An 18,530-nucleotide genomic window follows, 5' to 3' on the forward strand; every position below is an offset into this window, starting at 1 on the left:
TTCAATAGTGATTTCATTTTTTTATTTTTAAATTTGAGTGTGGTGTAATTATACTTTGTTAACTTTTCCCAATATTTTATACATAATTTTTCATATTTTAGTATTTTCACAATATTTATATTTCTTCCCTATTTTTTTCATATTGCTAAGCAAAATTCTTAAACTTACTCCAAAATTTTCCCCATCCACCAATGACAACATTCTAATACTGAAATTTCAAATATGCATGCCATATGTTTGGCTCATTTTGTTTCAGATTTGCATCTCTTAGTGTCAGATTCTGTGGTCCTTTTTTTTTTTCTTGAGAAACTTTAATAATTGGGTCGGAAAACATGTATGCAAGTGGGGAAATCAAAAGGCAATTATTTCGATTGCCCTTCCTCCTATACACGAACAAGAAGATAAACTGCAAGCTTTTCCACAACTAGACAGACTACCATTAACATTCTAAATATCTACAACAAATTCAATTTGATACCATCATATCATACAAGAAAAGTGGTACAAATGTGAAAATCTTCTCCCCCATATGTATAAAGAACTTTCAGTTTATGCTTAAGATAAATGAACAGGGATGTACAACCTGCTCACCAATCCCATGGCATACTTGATTAAAGGCCAGAGATCGAAATATCAAAGTGTAAGGAGGCCTTGAAGCTTCAAGAGGTTTCAACAATGAGGGTATAGTGAAGAACTTATATTTTATTTCATTTTTTTTTTTTACATATGCTCCTCTTTGTTGTCGACGTCACGTGGGACCTAATGAACATTAAGTGCCAAATGCAAATATCACCATTCTATGCAGTTTCAATGCTGGCTCCTCTACACAATTGTCTTCTAGTCTCCCTGGCTCCACATGAGAAACAAACCACCCTATTTTCTGAATCTGATCAACCTGTTTCAGAAGTATTTGGTTTTCTTCCATGAGCTCTTGCAAAAGCATATCGATGATAGATGTCCCGGGCACTCTGGTCTGCACTGTGAAGGATGTTCGGAGATTGGCTGGAATTATGTATGCTTCTATTTGAGTGTGGAGGAGACAGACTAGGAATAAACTCCAGGGTGGACCGAGGAGAATGCCGAGAAGCTGTTGTGGAGTCGCAAGTTTCAGCATGAGATTTTTTATCACTGGAGCAAAACAATAGTCTTGCATGAAGCCGGATGTGGTGGTCATGCAAAGTAAAAGTACCAATTGGAAAATCGTGATTAGTGCTTGTGACCCGGGAGGGGAAAGGTGATCATCCACAATAACTTACCCATTAGATGGCCCTTTTCCTATTGTAGATTGTGTGCCAGGAGATGTTGGTACTGGGTCGGATTTGTATTTATTCAACTCTTTTGGACTATGTGCTTTATCCTGTAATAGTATATTTTTGTAAAATATTAGATGATCACATAACCAGTCGCTTAGAAGTTTAGATGGGTAATAACAAATTGTTTCATGTCTGAGAGTTACCACTAATTTTGTTGTAGATAATGCTTGCAGACAAGCTGAACATTCCAAATGGGTTGAGTTCCTTAGGAAAGGATGTTCTAACAACTTGCTTGCTGATGGCCTGTCAGCAGGATTTCTTTTAAAGCAGTGCCTGAGGAAATCCTTGCCCTCAGCTGATAATGTTTCCGGTATTGGTGGAGATTCTCTCAAAACCTTAAACATAGCTCCAGCCTGCAATGGCACAAGGTAAAATAACCAATTAAGAAATAGATATTTATGCATTACATTGGGAGTGAGGGGATACAAGGAACGAAACAGAAATGGGGTAGGGGATTGGAATACTGACAAGAAGCACCAGGATGCATCAACCAACTTCGAAGCTGCTATGTACATGGTAGGAGTGTAGGACCAATGAATAGACACAAAGTTGGCCGGTCTTTTTAATGGGTCCCAACATTCTATAGCAATGCACCCTGGATTTCTTGTTAATATTCCTAAATAAAATTTAAGTAAAACAACAAAAGCAAAATATATGTTTCTAATCAGATCTAAGTCATAACAAGGTAGTCCTACATTCAGACCAAAAGTCAAAGCCAATTGGTCCTAATGCATAGTCAGCATACTCATCATCATCATCATCATCCATGCCTTATCCCAACTATATATTTTTTTGATAGTAACATAAAGGAAAGATTTATTAAAAGACCACAAATTACATCAAGGTGTAGGGATTACGCCATCAGACATTACAAAAAGCTAATCCAGATTACATTCTTGGATCTCAAGACCACTCCAAAAGGAGGACCCAAAATCTGATACAGAGGTTTGAGCAAAATCTCAAAGGATGAGCACCCAGCCAGAAATAGCCCTTCCAATAGACTCCACCACCTTCTCTAACTCTCATTGACTATCCTCAAATACTCTTATGTTTCTTTCTCTCCAAATTCACCAACACACAGCAAAAGGAATAAAGCTCCACACAATTCTGGCTTTTTTGCTGCCCTTGTAGGAAGACCATTTGGAAAAGATTTTTGCCGGAGACTCGGGGAGGAACAGCTGCATGCCAAACAGATCTGACTAATAACTCCAGCAGTCTCAGCCATTGAGCACAAGAACAAATGAAGTACTGTTTCCTCACAAGGACCATATGTTCGGCTACATGAATCCTGTTTTGCCAATCAGTTCTATTTAAAGACATCCACTTTTTTTTAGAAGAGGTAAAGTATTGTATACGATTCAAAAGTATAAGGTCCTGTACAAAGAGAATATGTACAAGCATGACCAGAACTAGGAATCCCCAAAAAAAGTCCACCCTCAAAAAAGAACCAGAACTATAAACATCTCTAATACATCAGAAAGAAGTAACCAGCTCCTAAGCTCTTCTATTATAAAATTAATAACCCCAGCCTCAGTCTTGGCTTTTTGCTCAAAATCCTATTGTTTCTGTCCAGCCAGACAGCCCACAACACTGCAGATGGGATGACAGACCACACTTGTTTCCCCTTTTAGACATGCCAGGGACTCTCCATCCAGCTAGCACAGAAGAGACTGATTTTGGCTAGCACCAACTGGTCCAACTCAGATTAATGGCCCTAAGAAAATTTGGCCAAACTCCCGCCAAGAACTTGCAGTGGATAAACAGATGACTTGAAGACTCAGTTTGCTGATTGCACAAGGGGCAAAGCAAGTCCAGTAAGGTGAAGCCTCTTCTCATCAGCATCTGTTCGGTAAAGCTTTCTCCTTGGCATCCACACAAGTCAAAAACTTGACTTGAGAAGTTACTCTCCATATGGCCTTGAAAGGGAAGGGCTGTTGAACTTCACCCAAGAGACCCCAGTAGCAGGATCTGACTGAAAAGCTACCAGATTTTGACCATTTCCAGCATCTAGAGTCCTCGGAATGCAACTCAGGGTGTTGATTATGAAGCAAAGACAAGCTCAGCCACCTGATCCAATTCCCAAACATTGAAATTCTTTCTGAAAACTGGAGACCAAACTAAGCTGTCCCCTTCCTAAACGAGGAAATCAGCCACATAAATCTAAGGATCATCAGCCTCCGCAAACAGAGGAAAACTCTCTTTCAAAACAGTATTACCACACTAAGAATCCAGCCAAAACTTCAGTCTTCTTCAATTTCCAACTCTATAGGAAATGTCATTCATGAAATGAGGGTAAGCTCTAAAATTCCTTTCAAAAAACCCTATAGGAAATGCCATTCATGCTATCTTATGTTTTTTAACATGGTATCAGAGCTATTTTCTGTGTTTAACAGTATTGAACCTTGCTGAATACCCATAGTAATTGTAAAATCTGAAGTCTCTCCCACTGCAAAGCCTAATTGCAACCATATGGGCTGGCTACATGATTCCTGTATTCAACCCTATGATAGAAACAAGACATGATTCCTGCTACATGATTCTTGTGTGTGTGTGTATAGTCTACCAAACCAAGGGTGATATAATGTATTATATATTATCCCTATTATATATATAAGTATCATATTATATAACACAAATTTTATATGCACAAACACATACACACATATATATGCATTGAAGATTTCATATTTTTTGCTTTGAGATGCTTTGAGATTTGGAAACCACCATTACACAAGTACTACTACCAAGATCGCTTCAAGAAAAAACCGCCTGTTTCATTAGATGCCCTAAAATCTTAAAGAAACTTGATCTGGATCCAACTTCTTGTATAAACCTGCATATTTCATCACATTTTTGTGCTATTTTGACATAGTTACACTGCTTCATTAGTTTTCTAAAATTTCCCCTTTCTTATACCCAAGGTTCTTACCCTAATTTTCTATGCCAATCTATATTCTTCATAAATTTCACTAGGAATCACTTTGTTACTTTTTTCAACTAGACTTACTACTATCCCTTTGCAACCCCTTTTTCATCAATTCTCCTAACCTCTCCTACCCATGACTTCTTCAAGACAGGTCAATGAGTGCCTTATGCACCCTAAATCTCTTAGTGAAGTCAATCCCCCCCCACCCCGGTTCTCCCTTTGGCTTTAAACTGGGATTTTGGGTTTCGAAGACGGTTAAGGGATGAAGAATTTCCTTGTGTTTCAAAGCTCTTATTGCTTCTAGACTCAATGTGTTTGGACCAACCCGAATAAAAGGGTTTGGTCTCTAACCCTGGCTGGGTCCTTCACTTGTGCATCTTTCTTTAAATCCCTTTGCTCCAACCCCTCCTTTCAGGTCTTCCCCATTAAAGGGGTTGCAGTGTTCTGTTGGGAAGCCTATTATGGTAAGATCAATACTGTGGAAAACTTGCAAAAAAATAAACCTTATGTGTTTGTCCCCAAATTGGTGCTTTATGTGTAAAGTGAAGGGTGAGGACTGTAACCATTTGCTGATATCGTTCTCTTTTGCTGCCAATATTTGGAACTGGGTTGTTTCATTATTTGGGTGCAGGTGGAACTTGCCCTCCAAAGTAAAGCTATTGTTCACTCCATCTGCCTTTGGCAGATTGACAAAAAGAGGGAAGCTAATGTGGAAATGTATCAGAGCCGCTACCTTGTGAACGTTATGGGAGGAGAGAAATGCTAGAATATTTCAAGAAAAGGAAAGAAGTCTCGCTGAAATCAAGGAGTGCATAATGACAAAGACAGCCTCATGGCTGAAATCTTCACACTTGTTGGTAGATTACTCCTTTGACGACTAAAGGAGAAATTGGGCAGCAGTGGCTTCCACAATCTCCGCAAGGAACAAACCACAAGTTGAATGGAAACCCCCACCGAATGGAGTGGTAAAATTGAATTTTGATGGTAGCTGCCAAGGTAACCCAGGGCCATCTGGAATAGGAGGGATTCTGAGAGACAAAGACAGCAACATGTTGTCTTTATTTTCAGGACCAGTGCGTGTTGGTGATTCTGTAAGGGCCAAGATACTAGCAGCGGTACAAGGTATACACCTGGCCAGTCAACTTGGAGTGAACAATTTGATAGTAGAAGGGGATTCCAAGGTAGTAGTCGGCTGGCTGACAAGTCCAGAAACAGCTTGTTGGGGCTACAGGGATTTGTTAAAGAAAGTCAAATGGCTGACAAGAAATACGACAGTCAGGATTCAGTGGGTCAGCAAATCTGCAAATGCAATGGCTGATTCACTGGCCAAGCAAGGGTGTTAAGAGGAGATCTGTTTCGGGCCACTTTGTAATTGTGTTTCAGGCTTGTGTATGTTTAGTGTTTATGGTTCAGTCCTCGGGGGAGGTAACACCTCGTGCCTCCTCCTAGGCTGACTGTACTTTCTTTATTTGAATTAATAGAAGTACTCTCATTTATCAAAAAAAAAAAAAAGAATATAGGGGCACTTTCTTCATAGTATTGTTGCCTATGATGTATAGAGCTTCCTTTTCTCTCTTCTGGAGCGTGCCATTTGCAGCCCCATTGAGGTGTTTATGGCATGGCCCAAAGTGATTTTTCTTGCCTTTTTAAGTGTTCCAAAATTTTACAACTCTATAAATTAGAAGCTGAGAGCCCTTATTAACTTTCTTGAATTTCATTATTTTCTTACATTTTAATTAAAATGGAAATATTTATGAAATTGTAATTTATTTATTTTTTAAAGGGCAGTAAATTCATTAAAGATTATAATGACGAAAATAGGACTGTGGAGGGAGAGGTCTTCTCAACAGCCTAGTACAATGAGGCAAAAGAAATAGCAAAATACAAAGGCATTACAAAGTAAAGCTATCATCCCACAAAACAGTCTTTGTAGTGTGTTATTTATTTGTTTGTTAATGGGCTTGTCTTTATGGGCCTGTTGCTTTTTTTTATAAGTTTATTTTAAGTTCTTTCTTATCCGGCTGCCAACTGAAGGGCATACTTATAATTAACTTAGATAATGAAGATTAGCAAAAGGATTAGAGAGGGGAGAGAGGAGATTATCGAACTTTTCTTCTTCTTCCTCTTCTTTTCTCCATCTTCTTCCTTTGTACTGCTGTCTTCTACCTTTCTTTTACTTTTCTCTCTAATTTTAATCAAGTTTATATCATTTTTAGAGGACTGATTTACTTCTTGGTATCAAAGCAGGTTCCTCCCTTCTCGTTTTTTCTTTTTCTCTTTTCCCATACACCCTTCGATTAGGAGAGTGTATTGAGAGATAAGTTCCCTACAGTTCAGAGGATCTTTTGCCTAGTTGGTAGAGGGTTTGGAAAGTTAAAGTCTGGCCGAAAACTGCCAAGAAGTGATGCTGTATTTTTTCTGCCCAAAACCCTAGCCGATTAGAGAGTTTTGAAGTTACAAGGAGAAGCTTTTGGTGTGGCGCTCAATGCTTGGGAGGTGTATTTTGACTTCTAGAAGTGTGTGGTTTAGTCTTGAAATAGGTTGGGAAGCTTTGGTAGGAGCGGCTGCATCTTCTCTCTTTCTCCCCAACAGTCGAGTGCAATGAAACCCTAGTTGTCAAGTATCCAGGTACTATTTTAACTTCAAGTAAGTTTATAAAGACTGAAAATCTAGTTTTTTTATTTTTGTTTGATCAATGGAGCAATACAGAAGTGAGTCCAAGCAAATGCCGGTATCCGGGCTTGGCTCAGTAGATTCCGTTTTGACTGGAGGGATCACAATTAACTTGGATGGAACCAATTACCTAGCTTGGGCACAGTCTATACGGATTTATGTCTGTAGTAGAAGTAAATTAGGGTATCTCACAAGTAGTAAGGTGAAAACCGCAAAGACAGACCCTGCATTTGAAAAATGGATGCAGGAGAACTATATAGTAATCGGATGGTTGGTCAACTCTATGCAGCCTCATATAAGTCAGAATTATCTTTGGATGTCTTCAGCCAAGGAGATTTGGGACAGTGTTACGAAAACCTATTCACAGAAGCTGAATGTGGCAAGAGTTTATAAGCTGAAGAGTGATGTGAAGAGTCTGAGACAGGGGGAGAAGAGTGTGGCAATCTACTACTCTATGTTGAAATCTCTATGGCAGGAAATTGATGTTATGGAGACAGTTGTACGGGCGAGTACAAAGGATGCAGAGACTTTTAGGAAATTGGTGGAATGAAATAAGGTGTTTGAGTTTCTTACTGGACTCAACCCTGAGTTCAACATTATTAGGCAGAATATTCTAGCCAAGGATGAGGTCACTCTTGCCCAGGCATATGCTATAGTAAGCAGTGAAGAGAGTAGGCGGTAGGTTCAATTATAGAGTTCACCTACAGAACACTTTGCACATGCTAGAATAAAGCCAAAGGGTCCGACTGAGAAGAAAAAGATTATATGTGAATATTGCAAGAAACCAAGGCATATTAAGGACACTTGCTGGAAGCTTCATCCAAATCTTCTACCGGATAGGTTTAGGAATAACAACAATTTTAAGAAGATTGGTCAGATAGGAAAGCCTAAGAATGCTAGTGTTGCCACAGTTCCCAAAGGAGGGAATAAGGAGAGTGAAGAAAAGTCATCCATGGAACAGTTGGCAGCAATGAAAGCAGAGTTTGAAAAGTATGGAAGGTTATTGAATCACTTGAAAACCACTATCTCAACACCTCACTCTTCAAGCAACACATCATCATCCGCATTTGCTCACTCAGGTATCCGTACTTCTGCAAATCATGCTTCTGTTTCAAGTAATCATAAAATCCCTTGGATCATTGATTCCGGTGCATCAGATCATATGACTAGTTTGTTGATGGGTCTCTTGCTCCCATCTCTGGCAAGGGGGATATCAAGACCTCTATTATGATTCGGCCTACCCTTGAGTTTTGTTAGTTTGATAACAGCCAAGAAGAGAGAAGAAGAAAGAAGAAAGAAAGAGAGAGTAAGGAGGAGAAAAGGAGAGAAGAAAAGTCTAGTTCGAATGAGAGAAAAATTACCTCTTCCATTCGGCCAGACATGTTTTATATTACTAACATAATGGGAAAAACACATGTGCCCTTACTTAAGTGAGGGACACTAGTTCTAATATAATATTACAGATTAGTAACCTCAACATAAGTATAAAGACAGAAATACCCCTACATACTCGACACTAACACTCCCCCTCAAGCTGGTGAGTATATATCATATAGTCCCAGCTTGTTACATATGTAGTCCACTCTTCCCCGACTTAACCCTTTAGTAAATAAATCTGCCCACAGGTTCCCTGTGTTAACATATGCAATGTCTATCACTCCATTTAGCACCTTCTCTCTCACAAAGTGACAGTCAACCTCTATGTGCTTGGTTCTTTCATGAAACACCGGATTAGAAGAAATATGAGCTACAACCTGATTGTCACAGTAGAGCTTCATTGGAGTGTTAATATTGTATCCTATCTCCTGTAGAAGGCTCCTTAGCCACACTAATTCACAAGTAGTATGTGCCATAGCTCTATATTTTGTCTCTGCACTGCTTCTCGCCAAGACTGTCTGCTTCTTACTTTTCCATGTCACCAGATTACCCCCAAGAAAAGTGCAATAGCTTGTGGTAGACCTCCTATCAGACATAGAACCGGCCCAGTCAACATCAGTATATCCTTCTATTTCAAGTTTTCCACCGCTTTTGTACATCAAACCACGACCAGGAGCCCCTTCTAAATACCTCACAATTCTTAGAACCACATCCCAATGAGGAACAAGAAGTTTTTGCATGAACTGACTTACCACACTAACCGCAAATGAAATATCTGGCCGAGTAATGGTTAGGTAGTTCAGTTTACCTACAAGTCGCCGGTATCTGCCAAGGTCTTCAAACACCTCACCCATATCACTACTCAGCTTACTATTTGTTTCCATAGGTGTTTCAACTAGTTTAGCACCTAACAAACTTGTTTCCTCCAGCAAATCAAGCACATATTTCCTTTGACACAAATTAATACCATGCTTAGACCTTGCTACTTCTATCCCCAAGAAATATTTCAATTTACCAAGGTCCTTTGTTTGAAAATGTTCCTGTAGAAAAGTCTTCAACCTGTCAATGCCCGTTTTATCATTCCCGGTAATAACAATATCATCTACTTACCACACTAACCGCAAATGAAATATCTGGCCGAGTAATGGTTAGGTAGTTCAGTTTACCTACAAGTCGCCGGTATCTGCCAAGGTCTTCAAACACCTCACCCATATCACTACTCAGCTTACTATTTGTTTCCATAGGTGTTTCAACTAGTTTAGCACCTAACAAACTTGTTTCCTCTAGCAAATCAAGCACATATTTCCTTTGACACAAATTAATACCATGCTTAGACCTTGCTACTTCCATCCCCAAGAAATATTTCAATTTACCAAGGTCCTTTGTTTGAAAATGTTCCTGTAGAAAAGTCTTCAACCTGTCAATGCCCGTTTTATCATTCCCGGTAATAACAATATCATCTACATACACCACCAATAGGATTTTTCTTGCCTGAGAGTCATAACTAAAAACTGAATGATCAACTTGGCACTGTTTCATACCAAACTTCTTTACCACCTCACAGAACCTATCAAACCATGCTCAAGGAGACTACTTAAGCCCATAAATAGCCTTCTTTAGTCTGCATACCTTACCATCCTCCCCCTGAGCAACAAACCCTAGTGGTTGCTCCATATAGACCTCCTCGAGCAAATCACCATGCAAGAAAGCATTCTTGATATCAAGCTAATAGAGGGGCCAATCATACAAAGCAGAAAGAGATATCACAACACGAACCGAACCTATCTTAGCAACTGGGGAGAAGGTCTATGTGTAGTCAATACCATAGGTTTGGGAGTACCCTTTTGCAACCAATCTAGCTTTCAGGCGCTCTACACTACCATCAGGTAAATACTTAACAGTATAAACCCACTTACAACCGACAGCCTGCTTCACAAGAGGAAGAGTGGTGAGGTCCCAAGTATGATTATGATTTAGAGCTGAGAGTTCTTCTTCCATTGCACGGAACCACCCTGGAGAGGCAAGGGCTTCCTAGACATCCTTAGGGACAACAACTGAGAATAACAAAGAGATAAACTAGCGATGGGAAGCAGAAAAATGAGTAAATGAAACATAATTAGAAATAGGATGAAGGGTACAAGTGCGTTTACCTTTCCGCAAGGCAATGGGAAGACCAAGATCAAATGCTGGGTTTGGGGGTGGTGTGGAGACAACTGTCGGATCTTCGGCGTTGATGGAGCTGGAGTAGAAGCCGATACATGTGGGCGATGTGTATACACTTGACGGATAGGTGGCCGTTCAACAGGTGGTGGCATTGGAGGCAAGGACTTGGTCACAGCTGAAACAAGGGGAACAGAATCCACAACTGAAAGTGGAAAAGAAGGAGGTGATGAGGAGGAACAAACATCACCGGACCCCAAGAAAAACGGAGTAGACTCAAAGAATGTAACATCAGCACACAAAGGAATGTCGAGAACTAGGATGATAACACTTATACCCTTCCTTGATCCAAGAATTGCCAAGGAAGATGCACTCAATGGATCGTGCATCTAACTTGTCCTTCCCAGGGCCCAGATTATAGACAAAGCAAACACACCCAAAAACCCGAGGAGAAAGAGGAAACGGAGACAAGGTGGGAAACAAGGTAGTGAATGGGGAATGACCATCAAGGATAGACGTGGGCATCCGACCAATCAAGAAGCAAGAAGTAAGCACCACACCACTCCAAAAGGGTTTGGGAACATTCATGTGATGCATGACGGATCGAGTTGTTTCCAAAAGATGACGATTCTTTCTCTCAGCCACCCCATTTTGTTGTGAGGTGTAGATACATGAGGTCTGATGTATAATGCCATGTTGGTCCAAGTATTCTTGAAATGATGAAGAGAAATATTCACAGCTATTATCGGAACGAAAAATTTTAATGTGAACACCAAATTGGTTGCGAATCTCAGCATAAAATTTTTGGAAGATGGTAAACAATTCACTCCTTTCTTTCATTAAATAGAGCCATGTCATCCTTGAATAATCATCAACAAAAATGACAAAATATCTATATCCATTGTATGACATCACTTTATAAGGACCCCAAACATCTGAATGAACCAAAGAAAAAGGACTTGACACATGATTATCAACCCTAGGACTAAAGGGAACACGATGATGTTTCCCTAACTGACACGACTCAATCTAAAACAGAAAGTTGACTCAACGAAGGAACCAAAGACTTCAAAACTTTCAGCGAAGGATGACCAAATCGACAGTGCCACTGGAGAGGAGAGAGAGATGACTAGAGAGTTGTTGATGTTCTTCCACCACTGTCAAGATAACACAATCCACTAGCTTCATGCCCTCCACCAATCTTCGTCCCCGTCTTGAGATCCTGAAAAACACACGAAGAAGGGTAAAAAGTAATAGAGCAATTCAGTGACTTGATCAACTTACTAACAGACATAAGGTTAAACGGAAATTTAGGGGCATACAAAACTGAGGATTAAAGATAAGGGGGTCATGTTAACATTGACAACACCACAATCTATTACCCTTGCTAATGGAGGATGTGGAACCATTAGCAAGGGTAACTGATTGTGATGTTGAGCAATGAGAGAGGGAAGAAAACACATCTGGAGTTCCAGTCATATGATCGAAGGCTCCAGAGTCAATAATCCAGGGATTGGGTGTGGATGCCAAACAAGCCATACCTGAGTGTGCGAGAGTAGTCGTGTTCTACTGATATGTGGATTGGACAAACCACTCATACTCATCATGGGGAACACTCACCATCTCCTTCCCGGGAACATCTGTGGATGTAGGAGGCATCTGATCAGCTGAACGACTCTCCTATCTGAAACTGGTGGCACTAATCATGGCATGATTGGCCCAAGTTGGGGGTGGACCATGCAAGTCATAACAATAATTAATGGTATGTCCATCCATACCACAATGAGTACACCTCCTCGGACCCGAGCCACGTCCTCTGCGACGGGCTCCCCCTGAATCTCTACCTCCAGTATGACCACCACCATGGTTATATGTAGGTCCACCACCACCACTCCAGCTATATACCGGACCGCTGCTACCACTACGGCCAGACTAAGCTCCCCGAGCTCCACCTCTAACACCACGGCCCATTGATACTACAAAGGCTGATCTATTAGAAACATTAGAGTTCTCAATAGATCCAATGGAAATCCTTCGAAATCGAGCAAACACCTCTTCTAAGGAAGGGAGAGCTGACCCTCCTAGTATCTGAGCCCGCATTGGTTCATACTTAGATTTCATTCCACCAAAAATTGAGTCACATAAAGATATCTCTGTTGTTGCTGAATTTTGACATTAGAAGTGAGGGGGTGATAAACATTCAACTCATTACGAATGTTTCTCATACTAGTATAGTACTCCTCAAGACTCTGATTGCCCCGTTGCAGATTAAAGTATTCCTGATACAGCTGATATACTCCGGTTGTATTGTCTTGACCAAAATACAACTTCTTAGCATGGTCCCACGCATCTTTGGCAGTGTCAAGAAACATGAAATTTGTACTAATCTTGGGTTCCATACTGTTCCATAACCACGTGATAATATGTGCATCCTCTTGTTCCCAGTCATCATACTCATGAGAATCAATGGAGGGTTTCTCCTTCCTTATGTGTTTCACCTTCTTCTTTGCCTTCAGATAAACTTCTATAGATTTAGCCCAAGGTACATAATTCTCTCCATTCGGTTTAATGGATGTCATTTGAACATTCAGGTAGTCAGTAGGTATCATCACATTAGATTTGCTATCACTGCTATCTCCCATTGTTGAATTCTGTTATTACTGAATTCGGCACACTGCACACTACTTGATCACACTGATCACACTAGTTTCAACACTTGTTATTGCTGAAAATTGCATTCTTTATACCACAAACCCTACCCTACGACTACCTGAAATCTCACCACACTATATGAGGACCACTCCCCCTTCAAATCACACTTAAAACAGCATAAACCCTAACACACTACAATTTGAAACCCCACCATACAATCTGAAACATACTTCTTATTTGATTCATAACAAAAATATGCATAGAAATCTCTTACCTCATCACTCGAAAAACAAACCACACAAAAAAAAATCAGACCACACAAGACACCCACTGCACCACACGAATCAACCCTCTTCTCTTCATCGATTAGGGGAGGGCTTCTTAGAAACCACAGCAACCGACCATGAACAACACAACTAGAGGCATAAAGACCTCCAAGGGAAGAGGGCGACCACTCCTTTCCAGCCCTTTCCCTTATCTCCAATCGATGGCAGAGAAATCAAGAGAAAACCCTAGACTAAGTGTGCAGAAAATAAAAATCTGGGCAGATCCGAGTTGCTTAGTTGAGCTCTGATACCATATTATGATTTGGCCTGCCCTTGAGTTCTATTAGTCTGATAACAGCCAAGAAGAGAGAAGAAGAAAGAAGAAAGAGAGAGAGAGAAACGAGGAGAAAAGGAGAAGAAAAGTCAGGTTCGAATGAGAGAACCAATCTTTTAGCTATTAGCAACTTAACTAAATCCATGAACTGTAGCATAACCTTCTTTCCTACCCATTATGTTTTTCATGACCTAAAATCTCAAAGGATGATTGGGAGTGGCCATGAGGCGAATTCAATATACTTGTTGGACACACCTGATAGGAATCTTGGACCACCTCATGGAGTAGCCTTGGAGTCAATTTTGTCAAAGTTGGTTGATAGAGTCATGTTATGTCATTTCCAATTTGGTCATTTACCTTTTTCTGCTTTGAGTCATTTGTTTACCAATATGTTTAAGGAAGTGTCTTTATCGAGTCTTCATTGTGAGTCTTATGAATTTGCAAAGCATTGTAGACAATCTTATTCAGTAAGCAATAAAAGATCTATTTCTCCTTTTCATATTGTGCACTCTGATGTTTGGGGACCATATCATTTGCCTACTATGGGGGGTTATAAGGACTTTATCCTTTTTATTGATGATTATTCTCGTTACACTTGGATTTATCTCATGAAATCTCGGGAAGAATTACCGACTATTGTGCAAAAACTTCATGAACTTATCCTTACCCAGTTTAACACTTGAGTCAAAATATTTTGTTCTGATAATGCTAAGGAATATTTTGAAAAGAACCTCTCATCCTATTTTCAGACTTTTGGGGTTATTCATCAGAGTTCTTGTTCCTACACAACAGAATGGAGTGGCAGAAAGGAAGAACCGCCATGTGGTTGAGGTTGCTAGATCCATCCTTTTTGCATCTCATGTTCCTATTAAATTTTGGGGAGATGATGTCCTTATTGCTACCTTTTTTATTAATCATACGCCTTCCCGAGTTTTGGGTTTCAAAACCCCATTTAACCTTCTCTTTCCGAATGAAGATCTCTTCTCTCTTCCTCTCCAAGTTTTTGGTTGCACCTGCTATGTACATGCTCATAGCATCAAAGGCAAGTAAGTGTATTTTTCTAGGATATGCCTCCATATAGAAGGGATATTGCTGTTTTGCTCCAGTTAGTGGCACCCGCTTTGTCTCTCGGGATGTCACATTTGCTGAGTCTACTCCTTTCTTTAGTATTTCTCCTAAGGGGGAGCAATTTGAGGAGCCCTTTGCTATTGTCTCCAGTTGTTCCTCTTCTTGTTCCTTTTGAGTCCTTTGCTGAGTTATTCTCTCCTCCCACTGTGTCTACCTCAAGTGTTCCTGCTCCTCCTCCACCTCATCGTCCTATAATTCCCTCACATCCTGTTCCCCAAAGGTGGTACCAAAGACACAGATTCAGGCATTGGAAAGTGGTTTCTACTCCTGCAGAAGAGCCTCTTGCTCCTCCCATCATTACTAAGGTAACAGGTCAGCCTTCCTCTGACCCATCTACTTCCTTCCCAGACCTTAATCTTCCTATTGCCTTTCGCAAAGGCAAGCGAAAGTCTACAGCACATTGTATCTCTAAATAATTGTCTTGTAGCCTTCTATCCCCTACCTATTACTCTTTTCTTGCTTCTATCTCTTCCCATGTGATACCCAAGTTTGTACCAGAAGCCCTATCTAAACCTGAATGGAGGGATGCTATGATGGCTAAACTAAATGCTTTGCATAAGAACCATTCCTGTGATATTGTGGATTTTCCAGAAGGGAAGGAACCAGTAAGCTATAAATGGGTATTTACCATTAAATACAATTTTGATGGCACTATTGAGAGGTTTAAGGCCCGATTGGTTGCTAAAGGCTATACTCAGTTCAAGTTTTGTTGTCTCTAGTTGCTACTTTTGATTGGCCTCTCCACCAATTTTATGTTAAAAATGCCTTCTTAAATGGAGACCTACATGAAGAGGTCTATATGCCTTTGCCTCCGAGGGTGTATGGAAAGGAAATGCAAGGGAAGGTGTGTAAACTGCAGAAATCCATTTATGGCCTCAAATAGTCTCCTCGAGCTTTGTTTGAGAGATTCAGGGCTGCTCTTGTCTCCTTTGGTTACACACAAACTCAATCTGACCATACCTTGTTTTTGAAAAGAAGTAACTCTTTGGTGACTTTTCTGATTGTTTATGTTGATGACAATGTGGTCACGAGTAATGACACCCAAGAAGTGAGTAAACTCAAAAGGTTTCTTAACTTTGAATTTGAGATCAAGGATTTAGGAGATCTCAAGTATTTCTTGGGAATTGAAGCTACTAGATCTAAGGATGGTATCTTCATTTTCTCAATGCAAGTATGTTCTTGACATCCTTGTAGAGACTGGTAAACTTGGTGCTAAACCGGCCTCCACCCCTATAGATCCCAATCATAAGCTTTCTGCTACTAATGGTGAACTTTTGTCTGGTAGGGGAGTGTTTTAGAGACTGCTTAGGAAATTGTTATATCTCTGCATGACTCGATCAGATATTTCCTATGCAGTGAGTGTTATTAATCAGTTTAAGCATTCTCCCAGAGATACACATTTAGCTATTGCAGAAAGAGTTTTGTGTTACTTGAAAGGTACTTCAGGGAAAGGTATTCTATTTGCCAAGCATGAACACATGAAGCTGGAGGCATACACTGATGTTGATTGGGCTGGATGTATTAATGATAGAAGATCCACCTCGGGATAGTGTGCTTTGGTGGCAGGGAGCATTGTCTCATGGAGGAGTAAGAAACAGTCTATAGTTGCCAGATCATCTACTAAAGCAGAGTACATGGTGTGCCCGAATTACTGTGGCTACGATCACTTTTAAAAGAGTTGGGGGTTGACTATGAAAAGCCAATGATGCTCTGTTGTGACAACCAGGCAGTTATCAACATTGCACATAATTCTGTTCAACATGACAAAACTAAGCACATCAAGGTTGATATACATTTTATACGGGAAAGAGTTGCCTCAGGGGAAGTTTGCTTGCCATTTATCTCTTCAGAAGAGCAGTTGGCTGATGTTTTGACCAAGGGATATCCAAGAGGGAAGCTGACACACTATATAAGCAAGATGGGCATGATTGACATCTACGCTCAACTTGAGGGGGAGTGTAGAGAGACTGGGCCGAATGGGCCCTAGTATCTATTCTTTTATTTTTTGTTGTGTTATTTATTTGTTTGTTTATGGGCTTGTCTTTATGAGCCTGTTGCTTCTTTTTATAAGTTTATTTTAAGTTCTTGCTTAGCTGGACACCCACTTAAGGGCATACTTGTAATTAACTTAGATAGTGAAGATTAACAAAAGGATTAGAGAGGGGAGAGAGGAGATTATCGAACTCTTCTTCTTCTTCCTCTTCTTTTCTCCATCTTATTCCTTTGTACTGCTATCTTATACCTTTCTTTCACTTTTCTCTCTAATTTTAATCAAATTTATATCAGTTTTAGAGGACTGATTTTCTTCTTTAGCAAAGTGGTTGACTTTCAGACCCCTAAATTGACTGTTCATAGAAGCCCATTTAAAAAGAATTCTTTCAAAAATTTCTTTAACTAATACTGCAAAGCCCCAATGTTTATTACAATTTAGAACTGGACCATAATGAAAGTACAGTCTGCCAGCAATACTTCCTCTCCTGAGACTCCTCTTGCAATGGTGCCTATCTAACCAATGAAACAAGGAGAAGCCAGGCTTCAATTCGGTGGGATATCCCAAGGCAACAGCCCTTCAATTATTGGAAGAGCATTTCTCAAAACTGATCACTTAGTGACTCCATTTGATATGCAGAATTTAGAAGGTGATTGTTTTTGAAAAAAAAAAAAAAAAACTACTTATGGGATCTGAGATTGCGAAACAAACAAATGTTGCCTTGCTTGTGGTGGAAGAGGACTCTGCAAATGCATAAGGTAGAGCTAAGGATTAGAGAGACACTAAATGAAAATTCAGTGGTTGTCATAGGGATTAGGTAATCGGTGGTGTATGCATTAGCTAGATCAGGGCATGGAAAAGATCTTTCTGTATAGCAACATCTCTTTATCTACCTTTTATGCATGTGTATGTGTATGTGTATGTTGGAGGTTAGATGCTATTGCACATTTTGTACATTGATGAGCATCCACCCATGTGTACCCTCATTTTTTTTATACATGAGTATAAAAAATACCACCCTTTCTCCCTATTAAACTGGATTGTATTATTAATAGAAAACTTTTTTGCATCATAGCCACATCTGAAATTTTTCAGCCCATGACAAAGAATGCATATTGCATAGTGGTTTAAATTGTATTCTCACCCCCTCAAGCTCACTCCAAGGAGGCTTGCCATTCAGCATCTCAATAACAGTACAGCCCAAACTCCAAATGTCGACAGCATAAGCAAGATCACTATTTGTATCTTTCTTCATCATAGAATGTATGACCTGTATCAAAGGAAATAAGTGTCAGAGCAAGGGAGATATGAACTATCTTCAGTATTTTTAAAGAAACAGCCACAGAAGATACCTCTGGGGCCATCCAGTAGGGACTTCCCTTCAAAGAGAGCTGAGCTGCATGTCCATCAAGCTAAATAACAAAACAAATAAAAAAACTATTAGGCAAAAAAGAAAAAGAAACTTACATCAACAAATTTGACTTGAAGAAAAAAAATAAAGATCATAACAACAACAACTTCACAGAAAGGGTAACACCTAAAGTTTCACAATCTCAGATATCAATATGATTCAGTGTTGCAAAATAACTTTAATTAGGAGTCCCAAAGAAATCCATTCACTTCAGATCAGTTGATGGTTAGGCAGACCTTAATATTGTATCTGTCCCTAAGACTGTTTGTTTGAGAAATTTGCACTGGTGTAAATGCATGG

At 39.8% G+C, this 18,530-nt stretch overlaps 1 protein-coding gene across 2 annotated transcripts in view; it reads right to left on the reverse strand.

The window, feature by feature from the left end:
* Window positions 1-414: 414 nt before the first annotated feature.
* LOC148847699 (mitogen-activated protein kinase kinase kinase 5-like) overlaps window positions 415-18,530 on the reverse strand; it is a 47,057-nt gene continuing 28,941 nt past the window's right edge. Inside the window, exons 7-11 of one of the 2 annotated variants that reach the window (XM_088950300.1) lie at window positions 18,172-18,231; window positions 17,964-18,089; window positions 1,457-1,666; window positions 1,257-1,357; window positions 415-1,087 (exon numbers count right to left, since the gene is read on the reverse strand). In XM_088950300.1, the coding sequence (XP_088806426.1) occupies window positions 1,045-1,087; window positions 1,257-1,357; window positions 1,457-1,666; window positions 17,964-18,089; window positions 18,172-18,231 (540 nt within the window). In that variant the 3' untranslated portion in view covers window positions 415-1,044. Of the gene's footprint in view, window positions 1,129-1,256; window positions 1,358-1,456; window positions 1,667-17,963; window positions 18,090-18,171; window positions 18,232-18,530 lie in introns of both variants that reach the window. The other variant, XM_088950299.1, reaches the window with a different exon arrangement.

Source organism: Nelumbo lutea, chromosome 6 (genome assembly GCF_056320005.1).
Source record: "Nelumbo lutea isolate HS-2025 chromosome 6, American lotus-T2T, whole genome shotgun sequence".
In the NCBI taxonomy this organism is placed as follows: domain Eukaryota; kingdom Viridiplantae; phylum Streptophyta; class Magnoliopsida; order Proteales; family Nelumbonaceae; genus Nelumbo; species Nelumbo lutea.